The sequence below is a fragment of the Linepithema humile genome, chromosome 1 (genome assembly GCF_040581485.1).
Source record: "Linepithema humile isolate Giens D197 chromosome 1, Lhum_UNIL_v1.0, whole genome shotgun sequence".
Lineage (NCBI taxonomy): Eukaryota > Metazoa > Arthropoda > Insecta > Hymenoptera > Formicidae > Linepithema > Linepithema humile.
In genome coordinates this window covers 7,742,057-7,763,224 of record NC_090128.1, presented here as the reverse complement: position 1 = coordinate 7,763,224, position 21,168 = coordinate 7,742,057, and the positions used below count along the sequence as shown (strand labels likewise).

Genomic DNA, 21,168 nt, shown 5'->3' with positions numbered 1-21,168 from the left:
AAACTGCCGCTATTTACGAAATATATCAATAATTTTAATAAAGTTTCAGTCGAGTCGTAATTCCAAAAGAAAAAGAGGTTTATCTAAATTCTTTAACTTAGTTTAACAAAAAAAAAAAAGACTGTGCTGCATTCGCAGCAAGTTTCACTGCTACAAAAATGAACAACTTGAAAAGGAATACTAAACATTTGAACAATATATATTTATATAAACAATATATATATAGAGAGAAGCTATATATATTGAGATATTATTGAAAAGTTATATGCCTGTTGTCATATGCACCGTCAATAATATAATGCACCGATTCACATTTCTAAAATGAGACCTTGATGTCATGTCAGATTATTTTAGGTTACAAAAGCAGAAAAGATTGTTCGACGTATATTTTCGCCAATGTATTTTTTAGCATACGAAACCAACAAATCTCTCGATAAGATCTATTTTGTGGATCATTGTTTTTTTTAATGTTTAAAATATCACAAGTATTTAAGAGAAAATTTGCAAATATTCTCGAGAGAATATAAATCGTTCAATAACTGTTCAGATTAATAATTTACTGAGAAATTCTTTCAACATTTCAACAGTTTTCCTTCATTCATATATAAATTAGTCTAATTTATATTTATTTATGGTTATAAAGTGGGCTACATACGTAACTTATGCACATTTTGTACACAATACATCCATGAACAATGTTTTTAGAGATGTATCGCATAAAATACGCATGAATATATTACGTATGTGTACTTAAAATGCATATATAAATATAAAAAACATTAATTTATATACAAGAAAAATGTTAAAATAATATGGATAAGTAAATAAATGATTGCAAAATTTACCGGTATTGTTAATCTGAGCAGTTATTGAACGACTTATAATCTGTCGAGAATGTTGGCAAATTTTTAAGACTCAAAATACTTGCGATATTTTAAACATTAAAAAGATATATCTCATAAATTCATCAAATAATTTTAATTTGAACATCATTGTTAAAACGTCAATTGTATAATTTATATTGATATTTGAAGTATTAAAAAAACAATGTTTTTGATTAATTTAGAGAAGAATTGATCTTAGAGATTTATTGGTTTCATATACTAAAAAATATACTTGAAACATGAAAAAAAATTGCGAATATTTTCGAAACAATATAAAACATGCAATCAGTCATAACAGCAGACGTTCAAATAAACAGAATGTTCTCTGATAAATATATAACAAGAAAGAAATACCTTTATATACGATATACGAACGTATATCGAGATTATTTTCCTTTTTTTTTTCTTTGCGATAGAATAGAAATTATATGAATCTTAGTGCTGCTACATATATGGAGCGGAAAAGTTCTCTGCTTTAGTCTGCCAAAATAATCTATCAGGCACATCAAAATCCTATTTTAGAAGTGCAAATATATATAACTGCGTAGATGATGAGCTCACTGGATATATATATTGTTATTATATATTATTGAGTAAAAGTTCGGAAAGACATATGCATAGAACAAAAAAATACTGATGAACAGTAATTTTCATGTGTGAATTGAGCAGAAAGAGCATAACTGCAAACTGATTATATTATTTAACAATATATATTTATAATAAAGCAACACACACATATATAATATTATACATAATAAAATATAATATATATTGTTACAATACAATATATATTGTTAAATATATAATCAGTTTGCAGTTGTTTCACTATTTTCGAACCTTTTGATTATAAAAGTCAACTCTTTTTACGAGTAAAATTCATTCAAGTAATTCCTTTTATATCAAGCTAAGTTAAACAATTTAAATATAACGAATCCTTAAAAAATTATGAATCGACTCAGACTTCATTAAAATTATTAATACGTATTGAGAGAAACTATATACATCTTCACGAACCTGTGCAGACACATATGCTCAACTCAGTCTCTCCTATACGAGCACATTCGAAACGAAAGTGAGCTCATGCTGTACCTCAAATCAGTTTAATAACAATTTTATACAATACGATGCTACAGCATTTACCACGGGGATACATCCAAACGTTCCCACGTACTGTGCTCTACTTTTCTCATTCACTCTCTTCTTCTCTGCGATTATAAATAGCTAGTGTTAAAAAATAGTACTTCAATATGCACATCATTTGTAATCTTTCGTTTTCTAACTTCAACGTGTTCTAGATTACAGATCCTAATTCCGCAATATATATCCATCTCGCTTTCGCTCTATCCCATTTTGTCGTGTATATTCCGTTTCTTATAATACATTATAAGTTCTTATTTGCAAAGATATAAATTAGTAATTTTGTTATATATCGTATTCCGTTACAATAGGAAGAACCATGTCGCTGTCAGTATCAGACTTGGTTATCTCGGTAGCTGTTTTCTTCTCTCTTCCCTCCTCCTCTCTCTTTTACTTTCCAAATTTAATCCATTTAAAATTGACCTACTCGGTTGCGTACTCCGATCTGCAATTCGTTAACTATAAATCGTGTAACAAGCACTTCGGTTGTGATCCGTGATATAGCGTTAATATAATTGGAAGTAGCGTTGAGTCTTCTCAATTCCAAGCATGGAAAAGAGACGCATATATTTCCGGTTCTATTGAGCGATTGACCTACCTCGCTGCAGACATTTTTACATAAGAAACACGTTAATATTTGGCGAGCCATTTTTTTGCTTTATTTAAACTTTAAACCATTTTATTGAATTATATATAATAATTATTTTGCATAGTTCTGTAATAATTAATAGTTTAAGTTTATCTTCATTATGTATATCTCAAATACAGCTGTATTTCGCGTATTTCGTTCTTTTGTTTAAGTCTGTATTTATTATTATTATTATTATTACTCCTCTTTACTCATTAGTAGAGAGTCGTAAAAAGTTATAGATTATATTACATACATTTTCACATATCACTTCATTGTTTTATTTATTCGTATTGGAGTTTTTCTGTTCAATACTCGGCGTCTTCATTTTTGCGGGAAAAAAAACACAACTGCAATTTGATTTTTGAGCGTTGTATTTTTCTTTTTATCGGGGAGACGCGTATTTAAGTCTTTTTAATAGACGATAGTGTAATCGATCACAGTATCGTCAACAGTCCTGCTTCGCACTAGTTGACAACTCTTCGACACTGGAATTATCGTCCGGTTCTTGCAAATCGGTGAAGAACGACGTAAGGGCGACAATTGAGACGCTATGTCCTACAAGATCCTCCGTTGATTCTGGAGTCTTCTTTTGCCATGTCAGAAATGCGTCGCTCGATATCACATTATCCATCCACAATTGGTTCATAATGGGAACGAGAGTACCTACAATTATTAAAATAATTAATTCCGCACGCTTTAATATTCTTATAAATGTAAAATAAAATAAAACATCTTTCATTTATATAGAAATACTTCAGTTACTACGCAATTTATGCTAATATCAATAAATATAATAATAAATGCGTGTATTTCAAAGTGCTTACCAGGTGGGAACTCAATTTTATTTATGTAATGTTGAATTGCATAAAGACATTGCAACTCTAATAATTCATTCGCATCGACGAACCGTTGGATCAGCATTTGCAAGCTCGCAAAAGTTTCTAAATTTAATTTCCAAGTGTCGTGATTTTTTTCTGCAAATAAATATGGAGAAAAAACATAATTTAGAATAGCAATCCTGTAAAAATGTAAATCAATGGTTTTTGAAAATTCATGTCAGTATCCTTTTAGCTAAGCAACATAAAGATCATTTATTTCTTATCTTTAATCTAAAAAATCTTATCATCATGTTTAGTTTATTCACTTTAATGGATATGTTTTGAAACACAGCATCTTACAAATACGTACCTAACGTAGTATCTAAAATGGCAGTCATTAAATGTCTTATAAACCTGGGGTCTTTATCTCTACTACCAACATTTGCCTGAAACAACAAGTATTTATTGCAGAAAACCGTCGATATATAACATACACTAACTTGAGATGTCAGCTTGGAAATATGCTTACAGTTATCCAACTGCAAATTTCGTCAAAGGAAGTATTATCCTTCATGAGCCTCGTGAGATAATCCTGAATTTTTTCTAACGAGAGTTGATCGGTAGTAGGAAAGCCTTTGGCACTATTATAATCACCAGTTAGGAACTCTAAATTCTAAAAATGAGAATTAATGCGTTAAAAATTGAAGATTCTTTTCTACGGAAAGAAATATAAAAATTTAAAAAAAAAATTGTTTTATACTTACACAATTTACAATATACATATGTATAAATAATTTGTACATATATATACAAATATATACAATATATACAAATATTATACATTAATAATAAAGAATTTTGCTCGAAATATTGACTTGTACTCGGGCGTGAGGAATGCTTACGTATTCCGTGATGATCTTTTCCATATTTTCCAGATCTGTGTCAATTAAGTTGCTCCATTGCAGTCCGCTTTGGTCCCATTTATCGGCAACCCATTTAGGTCCTTTGCTAAGAGATACTTTCGTCAGAAGTTCACCGATGAACTTGCCTACGTAGCCTTGACGCCTCAAACTTAGAAATACGCTCTTCATTTCGGATAACGGGATAGCGCCGTCCTCTATCGAATGTGCTACAACACGAATATCAGCATGCATGTAAAAATCTATCTAAAATCATTATCGCGAGTACATTACTAGATTTTTCATCAGGCCTGTTGAGCTACAGTACCCGCATGGCATTTTCTCTGGCATTAAATGTGATCGTCATCACAAAAGAAAAATTTTCCTAGAAATTGCTCCGCGATTAACTCGCGGAAAAAAAATAATATGCATATATTACTTACACAGTATTTCCGCTAAATACGTCCAAATTTTTGGTATATCTATAACCAAATCGTCCACAATTTCCAACACTTCTCCTAACCTGAAATAGAATTTCTCTGTATTTGTAATGGTTCGGATAAAAACTCGGTACAACATTAAATTTGTTGCGAGTAGCATCAGTATCCTTTTGGCAAACGTAACACAAAGAGAACTTTCAATTGTAGTAATCTTTACTCTGTTTCATAAGTTTCATCATTAATACGAAAGATGTGAACAAATAATTTTGCAACAATTTTTTTTTTTTCTACAAAGAAATTGACTTACCCTTCTTTGAAACACTTCATAGGTAGAATATTTCTCCTAAGCAGATGGGACAGAAGTTTGGAAACCAGTTCTCGCTCGGTCGGCGATTTTTCCAGAACATAGTTGATGCATTCGCGCGTGAACTTGTTCAAGGTATCAATATCGAACTTTTGTTGCTGAACTTCTAATCCCGTATTCTGCAAACAGAAAGAAATGACGTCAGGATTACATCGGATCCACACGACAAAATACCAATAAAATTCTTTATCCAAAAAACTAATATTTTTTTATAAATTTTTAAAAACATTTTTTTATCGCAATTATATCTTGTCCTCTCTCTGGTTAATATGAATTAGCTTGATGCAACAATATCATAGAATACCAAAAAGAAGGTATTGCATACTATAGCACGCCAATGACTCAAGCATCTCCTAATGAATCAGAGATGGATCTAAGGAGCGTGCAAAGCGTTGCACCTGCAATATCTTTGTCTCGTCGGAACTAGTATATCGTTTTCAGAAAACTTACTTCGACAATTGGTTCCTCAAGGTAGTGTTTTAATATGGAATTATGAGCCTTGATGAATTCTTGTTCCGACATTGCGGGTTTGTGGCTGATTGCGCCAGATTGCGAAACAGATTTCATTACAGGCAGAGGCATCGACACATTTCTACCCTGCGCACTATCTAATAACGGATGACTGTCTCTGCTCGACGCTGCGCCCAATTGGTGAGTACCGTTACGAGAACTCCTTCCGTCTGTAATAGATAACATTTCTTTCAGTCATTTATTCAAAGAATATTTTTAAAAAGCTTATATCTATAAGTGCAAAAGATTGTTACCATAAGATTTGTAATCGCGACCACATTCCCTGGGACCCGTTGATCTCGATCTGAAATAATAACAGGTAGAAATGTATAAGTAATTGTTCGATCTGCATCTGAATGTTGACGTGAGATTTGCAAAACGTCAGAATTAAATTGTGAAATCATGTACGTTTTAGAAGATTCAGAAACTCTAGTCTGTAAATGTGTATCATCATAAAGTGAAATTGGACAAAAGTCACGAATGCGTTTCAAAAATGTTCTACTCACCCAGAGAGTGGTAGCGGCGGCATCCGTTTGTCCTGATCTAGATTAGACATGTTCTCTAAACATGCAAATTTATTCGCACTTATTGTCTTGGAGTTATTGGACGGGGTGGTAGCTCGCCACAAATAAGAAGCCCTATTACCAAGCTGCATATCATCCATGGGAGGCTATTGCAAAAAATAAAATTACAATTTAAAAGTTAAATAAAATTAAAGAAAAAAATTAAAAAATAAATTGAATAAAGAATAATATAGTGATATTGATAATTGAGTAACAAAAAGTTGGCAGGTGAAATATTAGAGACTCAAATTACTAACCGGCTTGTTCTTCAATTTCGCTGTTTCCACCGAATACGTGGTAGGTCTAACCCTTCCTACTGGTTGACTCCAACCATCGTCAGTAGGACCGCCTAATCCACCTAGCGCGAATAATTGTTGGTAACATAATGTTTCATCATGATCGTAATAATATGCAGAAAACGCATTACGTAGTTGTCATAACTTACGATTTCTTTTCCTGTCGTTATTGCGATCATCTTTTCGTGGAGTGTTCAACGGTGCGCTGTTCACTTGCATGTCCAGCCTCTCGGATTCCGCTTCCTTTTGGATCTGGTCTATCGTCTTGGGATTATTCTCGTTTCTTCTTGGGATCCATTTATTCGCTCTTAAATCTATAACATCTTGCAGCATGAAACGGATCCTAGAACTGATCTTGCTATGACCTTTTCGAATGACCATTTCTTGCATTTTGCCGAAATATTCTTGCATTTCCTGTAAAATAAAAAAAAAAGTTAGAAATACACAAGTAATATATTATCGTCGATAAATCACAGACTTAAACTTTTACCTCGGGAGATCCTTTCAATTCTAAATCCTTGCCAATTGTCGTTAACAGCTTGCACAGGCACTCCAAGTTGTCTTCATCATTTTGCTCCAATAAATGTCGGACGCAGCGGTGCATGATTTTCGTAGTCAATATTTGTTGTTTGTATAATTCACCAATAAACCTGTAAATGTTAAAATAAAATATGTTTAAGAAAATTATAGTCTAGTAAAAATATTTATCATATAGAAAATTTGCTCACCGAATATTTCCTACAGATTTCACACGTATCCGACGTTCCTCGTCCTCGAGAGCCAACTGTAATTCCTTTTTCTTTTCCTAATAAATGAAACAATCAAATATTAAAATAAAATATTCTATATATATAAAAAAAAAATACTGAAAATAGCTGAAAAATGAAATAGATCAAGGTTCGCTTACAGGATCTGTGCATTCATCAATTTCCTTAATTCTTCTATTCCTAGCAACATCGTCAATCGGATTCTTTTCAAATTCTTTTTGGCAACGAGTGATAATGAGTTTCTTAAAGCTGATAGAACAATCTTGATCGCCGCCTGCAACCTCCATCAAGGCCAGTTCTTTGCACAACAATGCGTATTCTACGGAGAAGCTGGGCTCGTCGACGGCTTTTTCGAAGACCAGATTGATTACTCCCTGTAGACGTTCTTGTGTATCAATGGGTAAATGCTTAATTTGCTCCACCAAGGTGGCGAATTTTTGCGGAGTGAGCTTGTTCAACACACTGCGCACTCGCTTGTAGAGAGCCTCGGTCTTCGCGTCTTCCTCGGTTATAAACAACTGCTTCAGCCTTGTGGGTTTCCAAGCGTTCTCCGTCTCTCTCAGTTTCACATCTTCTCGGAGTGACAAAGAGACGTGTATGACATTGGGCTTACTGGGCTTAGGTTTGCCTCTGTCGCTCTTACGACTACTTGTTGCCGGCTGCAAAAAAAAAGGCACGTCTTGTTAGCAACGTATCAAGACTAGTATCCAGATAAAGTAATTCAGTAAAGAATGAAAAGTCAGAAAATATGTGTTGTCCATCAAAACATTTCGGACCACTACTTTCACAACTCAGCATCATCCATCTTTATTTCCATTTCGCGATATGCAATCCGCGTGTTTGCTTTAATCCGACTTACCGGGCGTGCGTTCAAGTTTGATTTAGCAAATCCAGGCATCAGTGAGTCGTGTCTGGTAAGATTTGCATCCTTGAATGTCCTCAAATCCAGAGTGGAGTTAATATTCTGTAAAAATCACGCATACATGTGTAAATGATGAAATATTACGTGCGTATAAATTACACGTGCAAAAGTGAGCAAAAATTTTACCTGTATAGTGTCTTTCAAAACAGCTTGCAGATTTGGCAAATTCGGTGGCTTAATCTTGCTATTGGGTTCATGTTGCAGCTTCATCAAGAAATCTCTATCGTAGATCTTCTTACCAGTGGTGTTTATCGGACTCCACTGATCCTCTTTGTATGTGTACTTGAGTTGTGGCTGTCTAGGCGTGGTGATTTCAGTCGACGCGTTACTACCGCCGCTCGGAGCTTCCACTTCCTGCAGCTGCTGCTTCTTCTCGATAACCGCTGCCGGCATCACTGTCGGCGTTACCTTTTCGTCGTTGGACGCGAGCAACGCTGAAACCTTGAAGTTCTCCTCGTTCTTTTGCGCGACCAATGCTTCCAAGTTGATCTCCTCCTTGATTAACGCGTGATCGACGACGTCGTTAGGAACTACTGCTGCTTTCGGTTGCGCGTTACATACATTCGACTTCGCGCTGTCCTCTATCTTCGGAGAGGACTCCTTCGGCACTTCCTTGTTAATCGGCAGTTTATCTACAACGTGAGCGGCTTGCACGGGAGCGCTTTCCTTGGGCACCTCGGCAACTACGTGTTTCTCGACTTTCGGGTGAACGGGTAAAATCTCCTTCTCTTTCTTCGATTCATAATTATCCTTCTCTTTTATGTCTTTACTAATCTCCCTGCCGGACTCCTTGTTACTGTCTTTCAGAGCGGGTGTGTGCTGATCCTTGTTGTCCTGCTTGATCTCGGCCACTTTTGTCGCCGATACCGGGTTTACAAAGGCGTCCATGTCTGTGCCTTCCTTCTCCGCGCCCTTGCGATTCAGCTCGTAGGGTTTCAATTTATTCTTACTCTTCTGCTTTTGCATAGCTTTACCTAAAAAAAAAAAGAAGTACGCATATGATGATACATGAAAGCGAGGATACGAAAAAAGTTTGGTACGGCTGGAAAAAGAAATTTGTATGCAATTTTAACAAACGTATCGAACGCGAAGTAGCATATTTCATCGATCTCTGTATCCTTTCATTCTGTACGAACGCATCGATCATCAATGATGACTGAAAGTCCAAAAAAGAAAGCCAAGCGATTGCTCAACTTATTTTCTTTCTTCGGTGCTATTACAAGCTGCTCTTTAAGACTGAAATAGCGGCGAAAGAAAGATTTGATTCAACGAGGAATATAGCCTCGACGTGTCGGGATCGGGCGTGTACCGTGATCTCGGGATCCCCGTCGATTACGACTTTTGGATCTCGTGCTGCTGCTGGCACGGCTGCCGCCGCCGCCGCCGCTCGCTCTTCGGTCGCCCATGTTTCGCGTATGTCCGCCGCGCACACGTGCACTCACATCTTCGGATGGGCTCGAGTTTCTGTCGTCGCGCCGCACCCGCTCGCACGCGCGGCACTGATTCAGTATTTATTTATAAACCTGCCAAATCCTGCCAAACGCGGTACAGATACGACGGCACGAAACACGACGATGCGCAACAACGGCGAGAATTGCATTTTCGACGACCTCAACGACAGCACGACGTCGTCGATGATCGTTCGCGAATCTCGTTTTCTCGATCGCGATCCAACAGTGAAACCGAGATGCCGACGATACTCGAGAAAAAGTCGCGTTACGTCCGCGTGCCGAGTATTTGGATCTCGACTCGAGAATGCAGAGGACGGTCCACGTAAGAGAGACGACAATGACGGCGGCGACGACGACGACGACGACGACGACGACAACGGCGATCGCGAACGATTGTCTCCGACTGAAAGACACTTCGGAAAATCCTCGGGTCTGACCAGCCGCGGCGCCCGACGACTTTCACGCATCTATTTTAACCTGTGAACTGGCGCAAACCGACAGGCACGACATAGGATTTCTTAAATTAGTTCTGTTCACCGGTTTGCGCCGGAGCAAGCGCACTAAACGCAAGCGGCTCCGAGTCGAGCCGAAAGCTGAGCGCGCGCCGTGTATCGCTCGGAAAAAATTCCTACATCCGACCGTGCCATTAATTTATCCGCGATCGAAATCTCAGTGTGGATTCCCGTAGCAAGTCGAAATCTGGCGAAACGTTCGAAATATTTATTCACTGCCGACGACGAAACTTCTTCGAGAGCAATTATTTAATTGGTTAATTAATTAACGTTCGGCGCGCGACAAACATTTCGTCCTCGTGTCGATCTTGGATTCGATTCGCGATGCATGAAAGTAGGTTGAGTCACATTTTATAAAAGCAGGTCGAGACGGCGGATAGTTCAGAATCAATCCGCTGGCGATAAATAAAAATCACGCATAGGCTTGGACGTATAGGCGAGACGCGGACAAGGTGCGACTAAGAATTTCGAGAAAGACGATATAATTAGACGGCTGCGAGAGAGATCGCCACCGCAAGTGCGCAAACCGTCTATCGCTGTCGAACATCTGCAGGGCTCAAAGAGCATCGGCGTGAAAAAGAATTTTCGCGCGAGTATCACCCGCACTGCCCCGATACGGTTTTATCGTGCGTCATTAATCGCGTCATTAATGTATGTATGCGTGCATTACAGTTGTTCGTTCGTAAAACGCGATTTCGATTCCGCTTCACGATTTCGCTCTCACACATTCTTCACCATATTTCATGCTTTAAACGATCGCGAAATTTGCACAGAGAAATCGTAAAATGCCCGCTCCAAGTGTACGAGTGCTTTTGAATACAATACCGAATACGAGCGACACACGTCCTTTCAGGGTCAATCGATCGATCATTGAAGAATGTTTCCCGGTATTTCCAAGCAGCTGGCGGCTTTTTCCTGTGCTACGGATGGAGTTTTTTTAAACCGCGGAAGACTTTCACCCAATCGCCGGATGATGAGAGGCTCAAGGTTGCGGCGGAGCAACGCTGCGCCCAAATTCCCGTGATATTTTTCGATGTACAGACGCGCCGCGTGTTCTTGTGAAATGGCGTTAGCCGAGGTCCTAACAGCGCAACAAGCACGGCCGCACACACACGCGTCTGCGGCCGTGACCCTCGGTTGCGAACCAGACTTCTTTCCCTGTATCGAAGAATACATGTACTTTCAATGACAATGTGCTGTTGCCAAGATCGATCATTTCGGCGACAATATGGGCGCGACCGAACGCACTTCTTACTTATCGAATTTATTATCTACCTTCATACAATTTTGCATGATCTTTTAATATAGATCGAGTCTGTTCACTTACGCAAAAATTCGAGATATAATTCCAACGTATGGCTGTGTAACGACGAAAAAATTCAGCATGAAAAAGACAAACGTGGCGCGTAAAAGATGTCAATCGATACAGAATAATATTGCAAAAACGCTTTCGCCCAATTTTGAGCACCTTCAGTTTCGTATAATTCCAACGTTTGCAACAAAGAATATAAAGAAAATTTATCTTCCCCGTCGCGATCTAAACGTTAAATTTAATAATTATTTTTTTAAGTAAACGTCGATGTAATATAATGTGCAATTGAAACGACGAATTCATTTATAAAATTTCACCGACTCTAAAAATCGAGCTGGCGATTTTACGAGAACAGATCGCAGCAATATGGTGAGGCGTTCTCTTTCGATCATTCACAAAATGGCCACACTTCACCGAGCGAACGGTTTAAGATCCCAGACAATACCATTAAATGCGCCTGCTGCATCTAATTTGGATACATTAAAAGCGTAGTTGAATTACTTAAAGACAGTAAAAAACGAACGGAGTGCTTTATGCGCGAAAGTGTCCATCTTTTAAATATACTCGAAGGACATCCGTGTGGGAGGAGACTTGGCTGCATGACGTTATATTCGGCGAATTTAAGAAAATGGAACAAAAACGTAATATTCATTTTTTAAAGCGACGGACAAAGAGAGGAAACCGGAAAAAAAAAGTACTCGTACCAGCCAGCTCCGCGTGGCCGGATTTCGGTGGCCATATTTGAACAGACGGCTCGATGCTCCGAACACGTTGGAGCGTGTTCGCGAACGCCGGGATATTATCGGAGCGCAACTGCCACGTAGAGTCGCGCATGTAATTTACAAATCTAATGAAACAAATAAGATAAGTAAACGGGCGCGGGCGAGCGGGCGGGCGATCGCACGCGCACTCCCGCCTCGGTTCGACTCGTTTCGCGCCGTGTCGTTTCGCTTCGGCGCCGACGACAAGATGTCGGGAAACAAACCACGTTGCCATCGCGGTACCGACATTTTTTTTCTCCGACGCGAGAGACGAGCAATAGACAAGAAATTCGTACGTACATCTCCGGGCTGAGTCGATCTTTCCACTTGGTTTCCCACGCATTTGAATTGCACTTCACTGTCGCGCATTCTCGAACGCACGATACGACATTCTCAACGAACCGACATCCATTCGAGAAAGGAACACAAAGCGCGAGAGATCTCCTCTGACAATACGGGGCAGAAGGGTAGTGTGGGAAACAAGTTAAGAAAAACGATGCGTGTATAAGGCGCTCGTCGCGATGAGATAGAAAAATATGTACAAATAATTCGGGACAAGTTGTATGATAAAATGTAATGCGGTATAATAAGCGTATTCGTTGCGTGAGCGGTAGAGTGTATAAATTATGTTAAAGTTAAAAAAAAATATTGAAACAGTAACGTCGAGTAGTCTTTGGGGGTGTCGTTAAAATTAAAAAGTAGAACAAAATACAATTTAAAACAACTAAAAAAAAAAGGAGGAGAGGATAGAATTGGGAGAAGAGAGCGGAATAAAACGCGGCCGGCTAGCGCAGCACGTGCTAGCTACTGAAGGCCGACGTTCCTCGACGACGAAGGAGACTTCTTCCCCTCTTTCCCGCCAATCGCCGATTAATCCTACTTCGTTCATTCTCGGACGTTTTCGCGTCACCGTTTGGCTCAGCCCGACTCTGTTCGTGATTCGCCCCGTCTTGCCTTGCTTGAAATCCCTACCCGCTTTCGATCACAGAAGGTGAAGAAACGAGCACCGAAACCTTCCGTTGGCCATAACTGTCACTAAGTGGAATTTCAACGGAAAAATTTAGACGCGATACTGCAAAGTGCCATCGACTACGATTCTTTTAAACTGTGAAAAAGGATAAGATAGTAAAAAAGGAAAAAAGCGGACAAATATGGATGAAACAAAAATTTCGAAGGTCAAAGATCGGAACCGCATGTTGGAATTTTGTAAAAATAAAATTTTGAATTCATATTTATATAGAAGATTAAAATTATTACTAATTTCTTATGTCAAAATAAAATATTATTGTATTAGCAAAGAATGTAGCGCAAATTGAATTTCTATGATCGAAGTGAGGAAAAGATAAACGTGTATCTAGCGGACAACTACAGAAAGAAAAAGAAAAAAAAAAACCGATGTACGGATGCCTCACCGCGTGTCTTTTCCGGTATTTTATCGAGGCACATTGCATTCCATTAAAACGCAATGTATTCGCAAATAATGCTGATTCACACATTGGAGTCTTTTAACTTTAAAAAGATTGTAATTACGAAGAATGTATAACTATCGAATTTGTAAATCGAAAATTATTAAGTCGTCGAGACTGGATGAATTGATTGGAATATCTTTCTGGTAAATAGTAAATAAGTTTCTCGACGCACAAATACAGAAAATACAAAGTGTTTATACACATAAGCAGAGAAAAAAAATTTAAAACATTTAAAAAAACACATAATATCTTACCCTTTCTCTTCATTTTGCGACTCGACATGTTACAGATCAGAGTATACAACAATTTGTTGATATTGAAAGCTAAACAAGGACTTTACACGTGAATAACACCAAACAAATATTTCCTACTAAAAACACATACTAGATACATACAAAATTCTAGAATGCTTTCATCGATAGCAACATTTTACTTTCGTTCTAGAAATTCGTTAAGTAAAATATATCACACTAACCGTTTCTGTAAATAATTTGCACTATTATCGATGCAATGAAGATAAAAATACGATAATTAAGTCCGACTTAAATAATCATGATAGAACATTTAAAATATTCGCATATAACAGCACCAAGTTACGCGTTGATCAAGAATACGGCTCCAAATTCGAATAATAACCAGTTTCAGACTTTTCGAAATTAAACGGTTTCGTAAGTTCCTATCGCAATTTACTTAAGTTTGTATCCGCTTCCATGTAAAATTTGTGCAAAAGCGCGCGAACATGAGAATAAACACCAAGCAACACTCATTCGCAGACCACAACTGCAGCGAAAAATCTCGTGGCTTTTTAGGTTAGAACCAGATTAAGCTAGGTTAGGGTTCAGAGGCCCTCTCCAGGTGAAGCACAAAAATTCACCGACGCCGACGCAGAAATTTCTAAGCGACACGTGTAAGCGCGCGTGAACATTTCGTATGTACTTTGAAGCATCGTACTTGAAATATCGTTTGAATATTTTCATAATTTTATCGCAGCTGAAAATTATTAGAATATAAAAAAATTAAAATAATTCTGATAACCAACTGAATACCTTAGGACATCGATAGAATACTGTGAAAAACTTTGCGATCAATGCGTTTTTTTTTTTTTTTTCGTTGTATTCCTTGACACAATATCAGATAATTAAAAAAAAATGTAAACAGTAGAATCGAGCCTTAACTTGAATAGTTAACTGAAAATTACACTTATCCAGGAAACTCGGCTGCAAATACTACGTCTATCTCGCGTGCTATCACGAGGCGCAAAGTTCAAACGAACAAAAAGAACGACAAATCTTCGTTGCCTTAGGATGCATCCGTCCTCACTAATTCGTCCGTTACCATATGTTTACTTGCGATCGATAACGCCAGTCCCGGGCAGATACAGCGAATGAATTTTCAGTCGCGGGCAATAGAGAGAAGGAAAGAGAGAGGACGTATCCTTGAGTAAACTCGTTCAAGGCTGTGGTCGCATGGGCGTAACGCGAATGCGTGCGAGATTCAGAAATTATTCTTTATTTCAGTCACTCTGCCTTTCCTTTCTTTTTTCCAAATCTCAACGCTATCAATGTATTTTATCGATTAACGCGCGAAACAATCGTGTCGCTTGCATCACTGTGCGAAAATTCAATAAAATCACGCGTACACGATTTTTAAATAAAGCAAGTGAGTGTTTAATTCCATTGATATGAACGAAACAGCAAATTAAAAATAAAGAAACGATATTAAGTAATTAAATTCCGTTCGCTATAAATATAATTAAACATAATGTACATGAAAATTGGACAGATTCATTAGAAAATTGGCAATATTAGAAGTAATATTAGAAAAATGAAAAATGGACAGTGCTTGTACTCACCATCTGATGGTTTTTGTTGGATCTCGTTCCTAGGAAGCACTTCCGCTTCTGTTTTGTCGCCTGCCGCGTCACCGTTCGTCTTTTGATGGTGATGATCTGCTGCCTGATTATGAACGGGCGTAGGAGTGGCGCCCCTGGAGCCAAGGCTCTTCTCCCGGGTTTTCCTCTCTTTCTGCTCTTTGGTATTCGAAGGCGGCTCGGTAGTAGCGTTAGGTTTCCTCCTCGGCGGTAAATTTGACGAGGTCTTGGCGGACAAGTTAGGGAACGGCTCCCTGGTAGGAACGGGGTTGTTCGAGGCAGTGGCGGACGGTTTCAGGAGTTCCTGGGCGATGTTGCTCCAGTACGGAGTGACCGGTGACTGTATTACGTTGGAGGCGGCGTTGACACTCTTGGCGGCCTCGGGCACGGATCCGGTTCCGACTACGGGTCCGACAACGGTAGCAGTAGTTGCAGCCGCGGCAGCGGTAGTAGCGACAATATTAGCAGGAGCAGCAGCGGGAGCAGTAGTAGCGGAAACAGTAGCTCCGGCACCAGCGGCCTCGGGTTCGATCTCAGCCGTCACCGTCGCTGTCGTAGATGCTATTTCGCTGTTAGCAGCCGAGGAAGTAAGCTGCACGGAAATAGTATCTTTAGTCGTGACGGCGACCATCGGAGAAGATACAACGGGTGACGATTCCTCGATCGTCCCTGTCTTTGTTTCGCTTCTAGGCTGAAACTCCTTAATCGGGAGTTGCAACGCTTTCGATTCGGTTTTCGTCGCGTTAGCATCTACTTGCGGTGCGCTATTACTACAAGTACCTAATGATTGACTATTAATTGTAGATGCAATATTGCCAGCGCCAGCGCCAGCTATAGTTTTTTGCGTGGGCGTAGGCGGACCAGTATTACATTGACTATTTGTATCATTAGAGGAATTTGTTTGAACGTTCGATAACGACGTTTGCGCCGTTGTTTGGGTTGTGTTAGGCGCTGTTTCGGACGCGCTCGTCGATACCGAGTCAGACTCCTCGGTCGCGGCTTTCGCGACACGAGCAGCGAAATCGGCTATCACCTCCGCACCATTGTTCTGTAACAATCACCAAATCTGCGTGATAGACGATGACACGTGCTATTCATTCAGACATTACGCTTGACAACTAAAAAACTGGCTCCAAACTCAAATCATAGGGCGAGAGAAATCAAAACTAAAGCACTTAGACGAACAAAATAAATGTTCAAGACTTCATACATCTGTCATACCCTACAGCCATAATATCCTCGTTAGTTAGAAATGTATATGAGATTGCTAAAAATCTGAAAAAAAAATTAATTAACTCGGTTCATCGATATCGAACGATATCGAAGTTACACGTCAATGCGCGTAATAATTCTCTTATATTATTTATTAAATATCTTTGCAATCAATACTGATAGTATATCAATCAATCAATCATCTTCCTTATCCACTCAAGATTTCAAACGACTTGCTAGAGGACATGGCTCGTATAGGTATACAGATACAAGTACGAACAATTGACTACGAGAGTTAGCTTTTGGAATATGCGTGAATAAGACGTATAATTCTCTCTTCCGTTGTACAATCAACCGCTACTTGGAAGTGTATCGAGTACAGACTCTATTGTGCCCGGCAACTCTCTTAGCCAATTGTCAACATATTTCAATGTAACTCACCTGTGGTTGTGGCGTCTCGCGATTACTGGATTCACCACTCTGCGTAGTTTCGTTACTGCAATAAATTTCGTCACTGATATTCTTACCAGTGACGGGATTGACTATGTCCAAAATGGCGTTCTGTCCTCTAGGTTTTCGCGATCTAGTGGTGCTATTAGCGTTCGTCGCAGCACCGTTGTGTCCCGAGTACACGTCTTGAAAAGAACAAGAGTACATTTGCCAATTTGAATAACTAAATGAATCTTCTGTAAAAAAAAAAAAAAGAAAAAAAAAACTACGTGATTGGAAACATGTATTGAATCGTTCAAAACGTTATACGTAAGAATAAGATTGAAAAAAAGAACAAAACTTTCTAGACAACCGAATGTGTCAGAGTTGATTTAGAAGTAACGTACCAGTTTGCGATAGAGGTATACCCATTGGAGGCAGAGGTTGGGCTTGTTGAGTGGGTTGCTGAAGTGTACCCTGCGGTACGACTGGAGCACCTTGAGCACCCGTCAGCGGGCCTGCAACATGTTGCGCTCCACCGCTAACAGCACTCGTACTCGTCCTAGTCAAATTCATGTTTGACGAATTCATGTATGTATAATCTGCCAGAGAAAAATACGACATGTCAGCCTTGTTGAAGTCCCCTGCGTTGTTGAAGTTCTTCGGCTTCGCATAATATAACTCACAGTTATGATGCGCTTGAGTGGCGGTTGTGTGATATCCGAAGGCCACACCTGGCGGTGTTATGATGGTTGGAGGTGGTTGAAAGGTTTGATAATACGGCTGATTTTGATGCGGTTGGTGTCGTTGAGGCGGACCAGAAAACTAAAAGGAAAAAAAAAAAAAAGAAAAAAGAAAAATTTTATTAGTATTTAAGGAAATATATTTCAAGAACACAAAAATATATTCTTATAATGAAAGATAAGAGATTCATATTAATACAAAGCATGATATACAAATATATACAACACATGTGATATGAATATAAATATTAATATATCTTAAGTACCTGAATCGGTATTTGATTGTTCATTTGATAGACGGACTGAGGTTGATGAGGTCCTGTGTGAAGACCATGAACTTGACTTTGACTTATATACATTGCACTCGCTTGCACTGGTAAACTAGCAGGGTGCGAGTATATCGCAGGTGGTTGCCCTCCACCTCCACCAACTCCGGCCATACCGACAACCGGTGTTCCACTACCGCCCTGACCACCGCCTCTATGATTAATACCTCGTGGCTGCTGTGGCCTTTGAGCCGTTGGATAATAACTCTGCACAGGAATAAGAAATGTAAATTAATTCATATTTCAAAAATTTTCCTCTAATTTAAAAAGCTAAGTGTAAAAAAAAGATTTCCTATCAATATTAACGAGTGCGTACCTGTGACCCCGGTCGGCTTTGCGACGGCACGTAAACCGGCTGCAAAGACGGCGGTTGCGTCGGCAAATGACCCTGCTTTCCCATTTCCTGCGGCGATGGCGTGTGTACAGGTGGTGTCGTGGTAGGCGCTGGACCTTGCGGTGGTTGCGACTGCACCCCTGGCGCTGGTGCTTGAGAAGGTGCTTGCCCTCCGGCAGGACCTCCTGGTGGTATACCCGCTGCGGATTGTCCTATCGTCTGTATACCGCCGAGCGGCGGCGGCCCTCTGCCTGTAGGCACTCCTACATTACCAGCTGCACCCCCGCCCACCTGACCCCCTTGGGCGCTGTAGGTTCCATGAAACTCCGACCCTGAAACAAGATTTGTAACTTATTAAATAATTGCTCGATTCGTGGCTTTTTGTTATTTAAGACTGTTGCAAAATGTTTGCTCGATTTTTACAACACAATATAAACGTATGTATAAAGTCGCAACTCGCAAGGTCAAGTGTTGCATTTGCAATGTAACATGACATTCGTGTATAATTGCATAATTTCATAATTCATATTTATATATTTTATAGTTCGTAGAATTCACTTCCACGAAAGATACGTTCTAGTCAGTATTGCGACTGCTATCTAATTTTTAATAAGATATGCGATGTGTGTCAATATTATTATCCGTATATATAAAATAAGCATAAGGCATTCGAGCTTTTTCTTATTTTTCTTATTTTATCTGTTCAAGTAATCGTCTTTTATCAAACAAATGTTCCTAGAAAATTGCCTCCACTATCTGTACAAGATACACCGTAATCGGAAGCAATGTAAACCGGAAATCGAAGTGGCTATCAGATCTAACTTCGTTAACTCATTGTCTAGTGTGTATCGCGCAAAATTCGACATATCTTAGATTGTTCAACTGAAAATAGAATATAACATTTAGTACGTATACGCACAATATAAACAAATATGATTCAAATTCTTCGAATCAATATAAATAAATAAATGACACCGGTCGTGGCACCGGAAGTGGAAATAATTCTTTTATCGTGTTTAAATCAATTAATCTCTTTGATGCAATGTATCCTACTAAATACGACGCATTAGATTATTCTACTAAAAATAAAATATAATTTCATTTTTAACATATATACACACAATATAAATATTTGTTAAACTCTCTGAATAAAAATAAATAAATCAATTAATTAACTTAATTTTGGAATTACGTAAAACTATCGCAAGTACAAAAGAATTATTATGCATGTTATAAAAAAATTTTTTAAATATATAAAAAAGAAAAAAATATCTAAAAAGGAAGAAACTAAACTAATATGTAATTATTTTACTTGATATTTAATTTCTTAAAGGAAAAAAACGAAAAAAACAATAAGGTAAAAGCTGAATACTCAACACAAAAGATGAGTGTTCATGCGCTACGAACTAACAAGGGAATGCAGTAACGTGTCGACACTAATCGCGAGCTTACACAGCACAGATAAGTAGGTACGAGGCTCCCGAAATACATATATCGCATCCCATCTCGATAACGTCTGGCATGCATACGCGGCATGCCATCGCGCGCTCGAACGCCCTCGCCATCCTCGCCCCGTTTTCTTCGTCGTACCAATTACTAATTACTCTCACGAAATATGCACGATGAACGGCACGTTGACGTCAACGTTTTTCATTGGAGAACATACGCGCCGAGATATTCCAGAGATGCCTTACGGCCACTTCCTCGATTTCTCTCGATGATTCTCTTCCGACTCGTCGCGATCCGCGACGCAAAAATTACCGCTCGTCCGACCGATATTTCGCATTTTTCTACTCGTTGAACGGACGCGAAGGGAGAACGCGAGACGAATATAAGACGGGGACGGCCACGCGTCTCAAACGTTGGAGAAAAATATGGATCGCTTTTTGTACAAACGTCGCTCTGCTCACCGTTACGAGATCGTTGCACGAAATTTGTCCTTTGTAGTCCCCTCGCAGGTCGAACGTACCTGATGATTCTGCACAACAGTGCGTCGTTACGAAAGCGCGACGTTGACGTGACAGCGATATAAGAACGTGAACGAACGCACCGACAGACCGACCTCGCGGACGGCCATCTTTGCACATGTGGGCAGGGGCCGGGGAACAGTGCTGCTATCTGTGATTCCGCCACGACATCGATTCGTGACCGTTGCACAGGAACGACTCCGTCGGGTGGCGCGCATCGCTTCGCGAGGAATATGCGAGGCGCATATTCGACATTCACATCACATGTTGACATCTCCGTTAGCTAATAAGTCTAATCAATTATGCAAACGATGCCGCGATGCATCTCGCAGGAAGGAACGCGCTTCTGTTCGCTTTAAAGCTTCAAGCATATTCCGATCGAGAACAATTTCCATTGAAGAGAACTAAAAAAAAATTTTTTGCTTATACAAAAACTGCGCGAGTTTGTAAATTTTATTTTCCCTCTTTTTTAATTTCTCCTTGATAAGATCACGAGGCGGGAGCTGCGACGGTTCGAGAATAATGCGAAAAGTATTACCGAACGAAAAAAA

General features: G+C 39.1%; 1 protein-coding gene and 1 non-coding gene across 4 annotated transcripts in view; both read right to left on the bottom strand.

Moving 5' to 3' along the window:
• Positions 1–3,005: 3,005 nt before the first annotated feature.
• The window catches only part of LOC105679706 (eukaryotic translation initiation factor 4 gamma 3), a 36,326-nt gene continuing 18,163 nt past the window's right edge, over positions 3,006–21,168 (bottom strand). The window contains exons 2-24 of one of the 3 annotated variants that reach the window (XM_012379895.2): positions 18,633–18,982; positions 18,257–18,523; positions 17,934–18,072; positions 17,655–17,849; positions 17,260–17,453; positions 15,589–16,654; positions 8,358–9,205; positions 8,169–8,273; positions 7,450–7,968; positions 7,271–7,347; positions 7,033–7,192; positions 6,692–6,956; positions 6,504–6,604; positions 6,190–6,353; positions 5,938–5,987; positions 5,624–5,853; positions 5,117–5,292; positions 4,813–4,892; positions 4,373–4,599; positions 4,000–4,143; positions 3,841–3,916; positions 3,477–3,626; positions 3,006–3,315 (exon numbers count right to left, since the gene is read on the bottom strand). In XM_012379895.2, the coding sequence (XP_012235318.2) occupies positions 3,098–3,315; positions 3,477–3,626; positions 3,841–3,916; positions 4,000–4,143; positions 4,373–4,599; positions 4,813–4,892; positions 5,117–5,292; positions 5,624–5,853; positions 5,938–5,987; positions 6,190–6,353; positions 6,504–6,604; positions 6,692–6,956; positions 7,033–7,192; positions 7,271–7,347; positions 7,450–7,968; positions 8,169–8,273; positions 8,358–9,205; positions 15,589–16,654; positions 17,260–17,453; positions 17,655–17,849; positions 17,934–18,072; positions 18,257–18,523; positions 18,633–18,982 (5,801 nt within the window). In that variant the 3' untranslated portion in view covers positions 3,006–3,097. Of the gene's footprint in view, positions 3,316–3,476; positions 3,627–3,840; positions 3,917–3,999; positions 4,144–4,372; positions 4,600–4,812; positions 4,893–5,116; positions 5,293–5,623; positions 5,854–5,937; positions 5,988–6,189; positions 6,354–6,503; positions 6,605–6,691; positions 6,957–7,032; positions 7,193–7,270; positions 7,348–7,449; positions 7,969–8,168; positions 8,274–8,357; positions 9,206–15,588; positions 16,655–17,259; positions 17,505–17,654; positions 18,073–18,256; positions 18,524–18,632; positions 18,983–21,168 lie in introns of all 3 variants that reach the window. The other 2 variants (XM_067361115.1, XM_067361114.1) reach the window with 2 other exon arrangements.
• On the bottom strand, positions 5,422–5,560 carry LOC136997553 (small nucleolar RNA SNORA53). Its single transcript, XR_010888267.1, has one exon. It is a non-coding gene; the product is annotated as a small nucleolar RNA SNORA53 (small nucleolar RNA).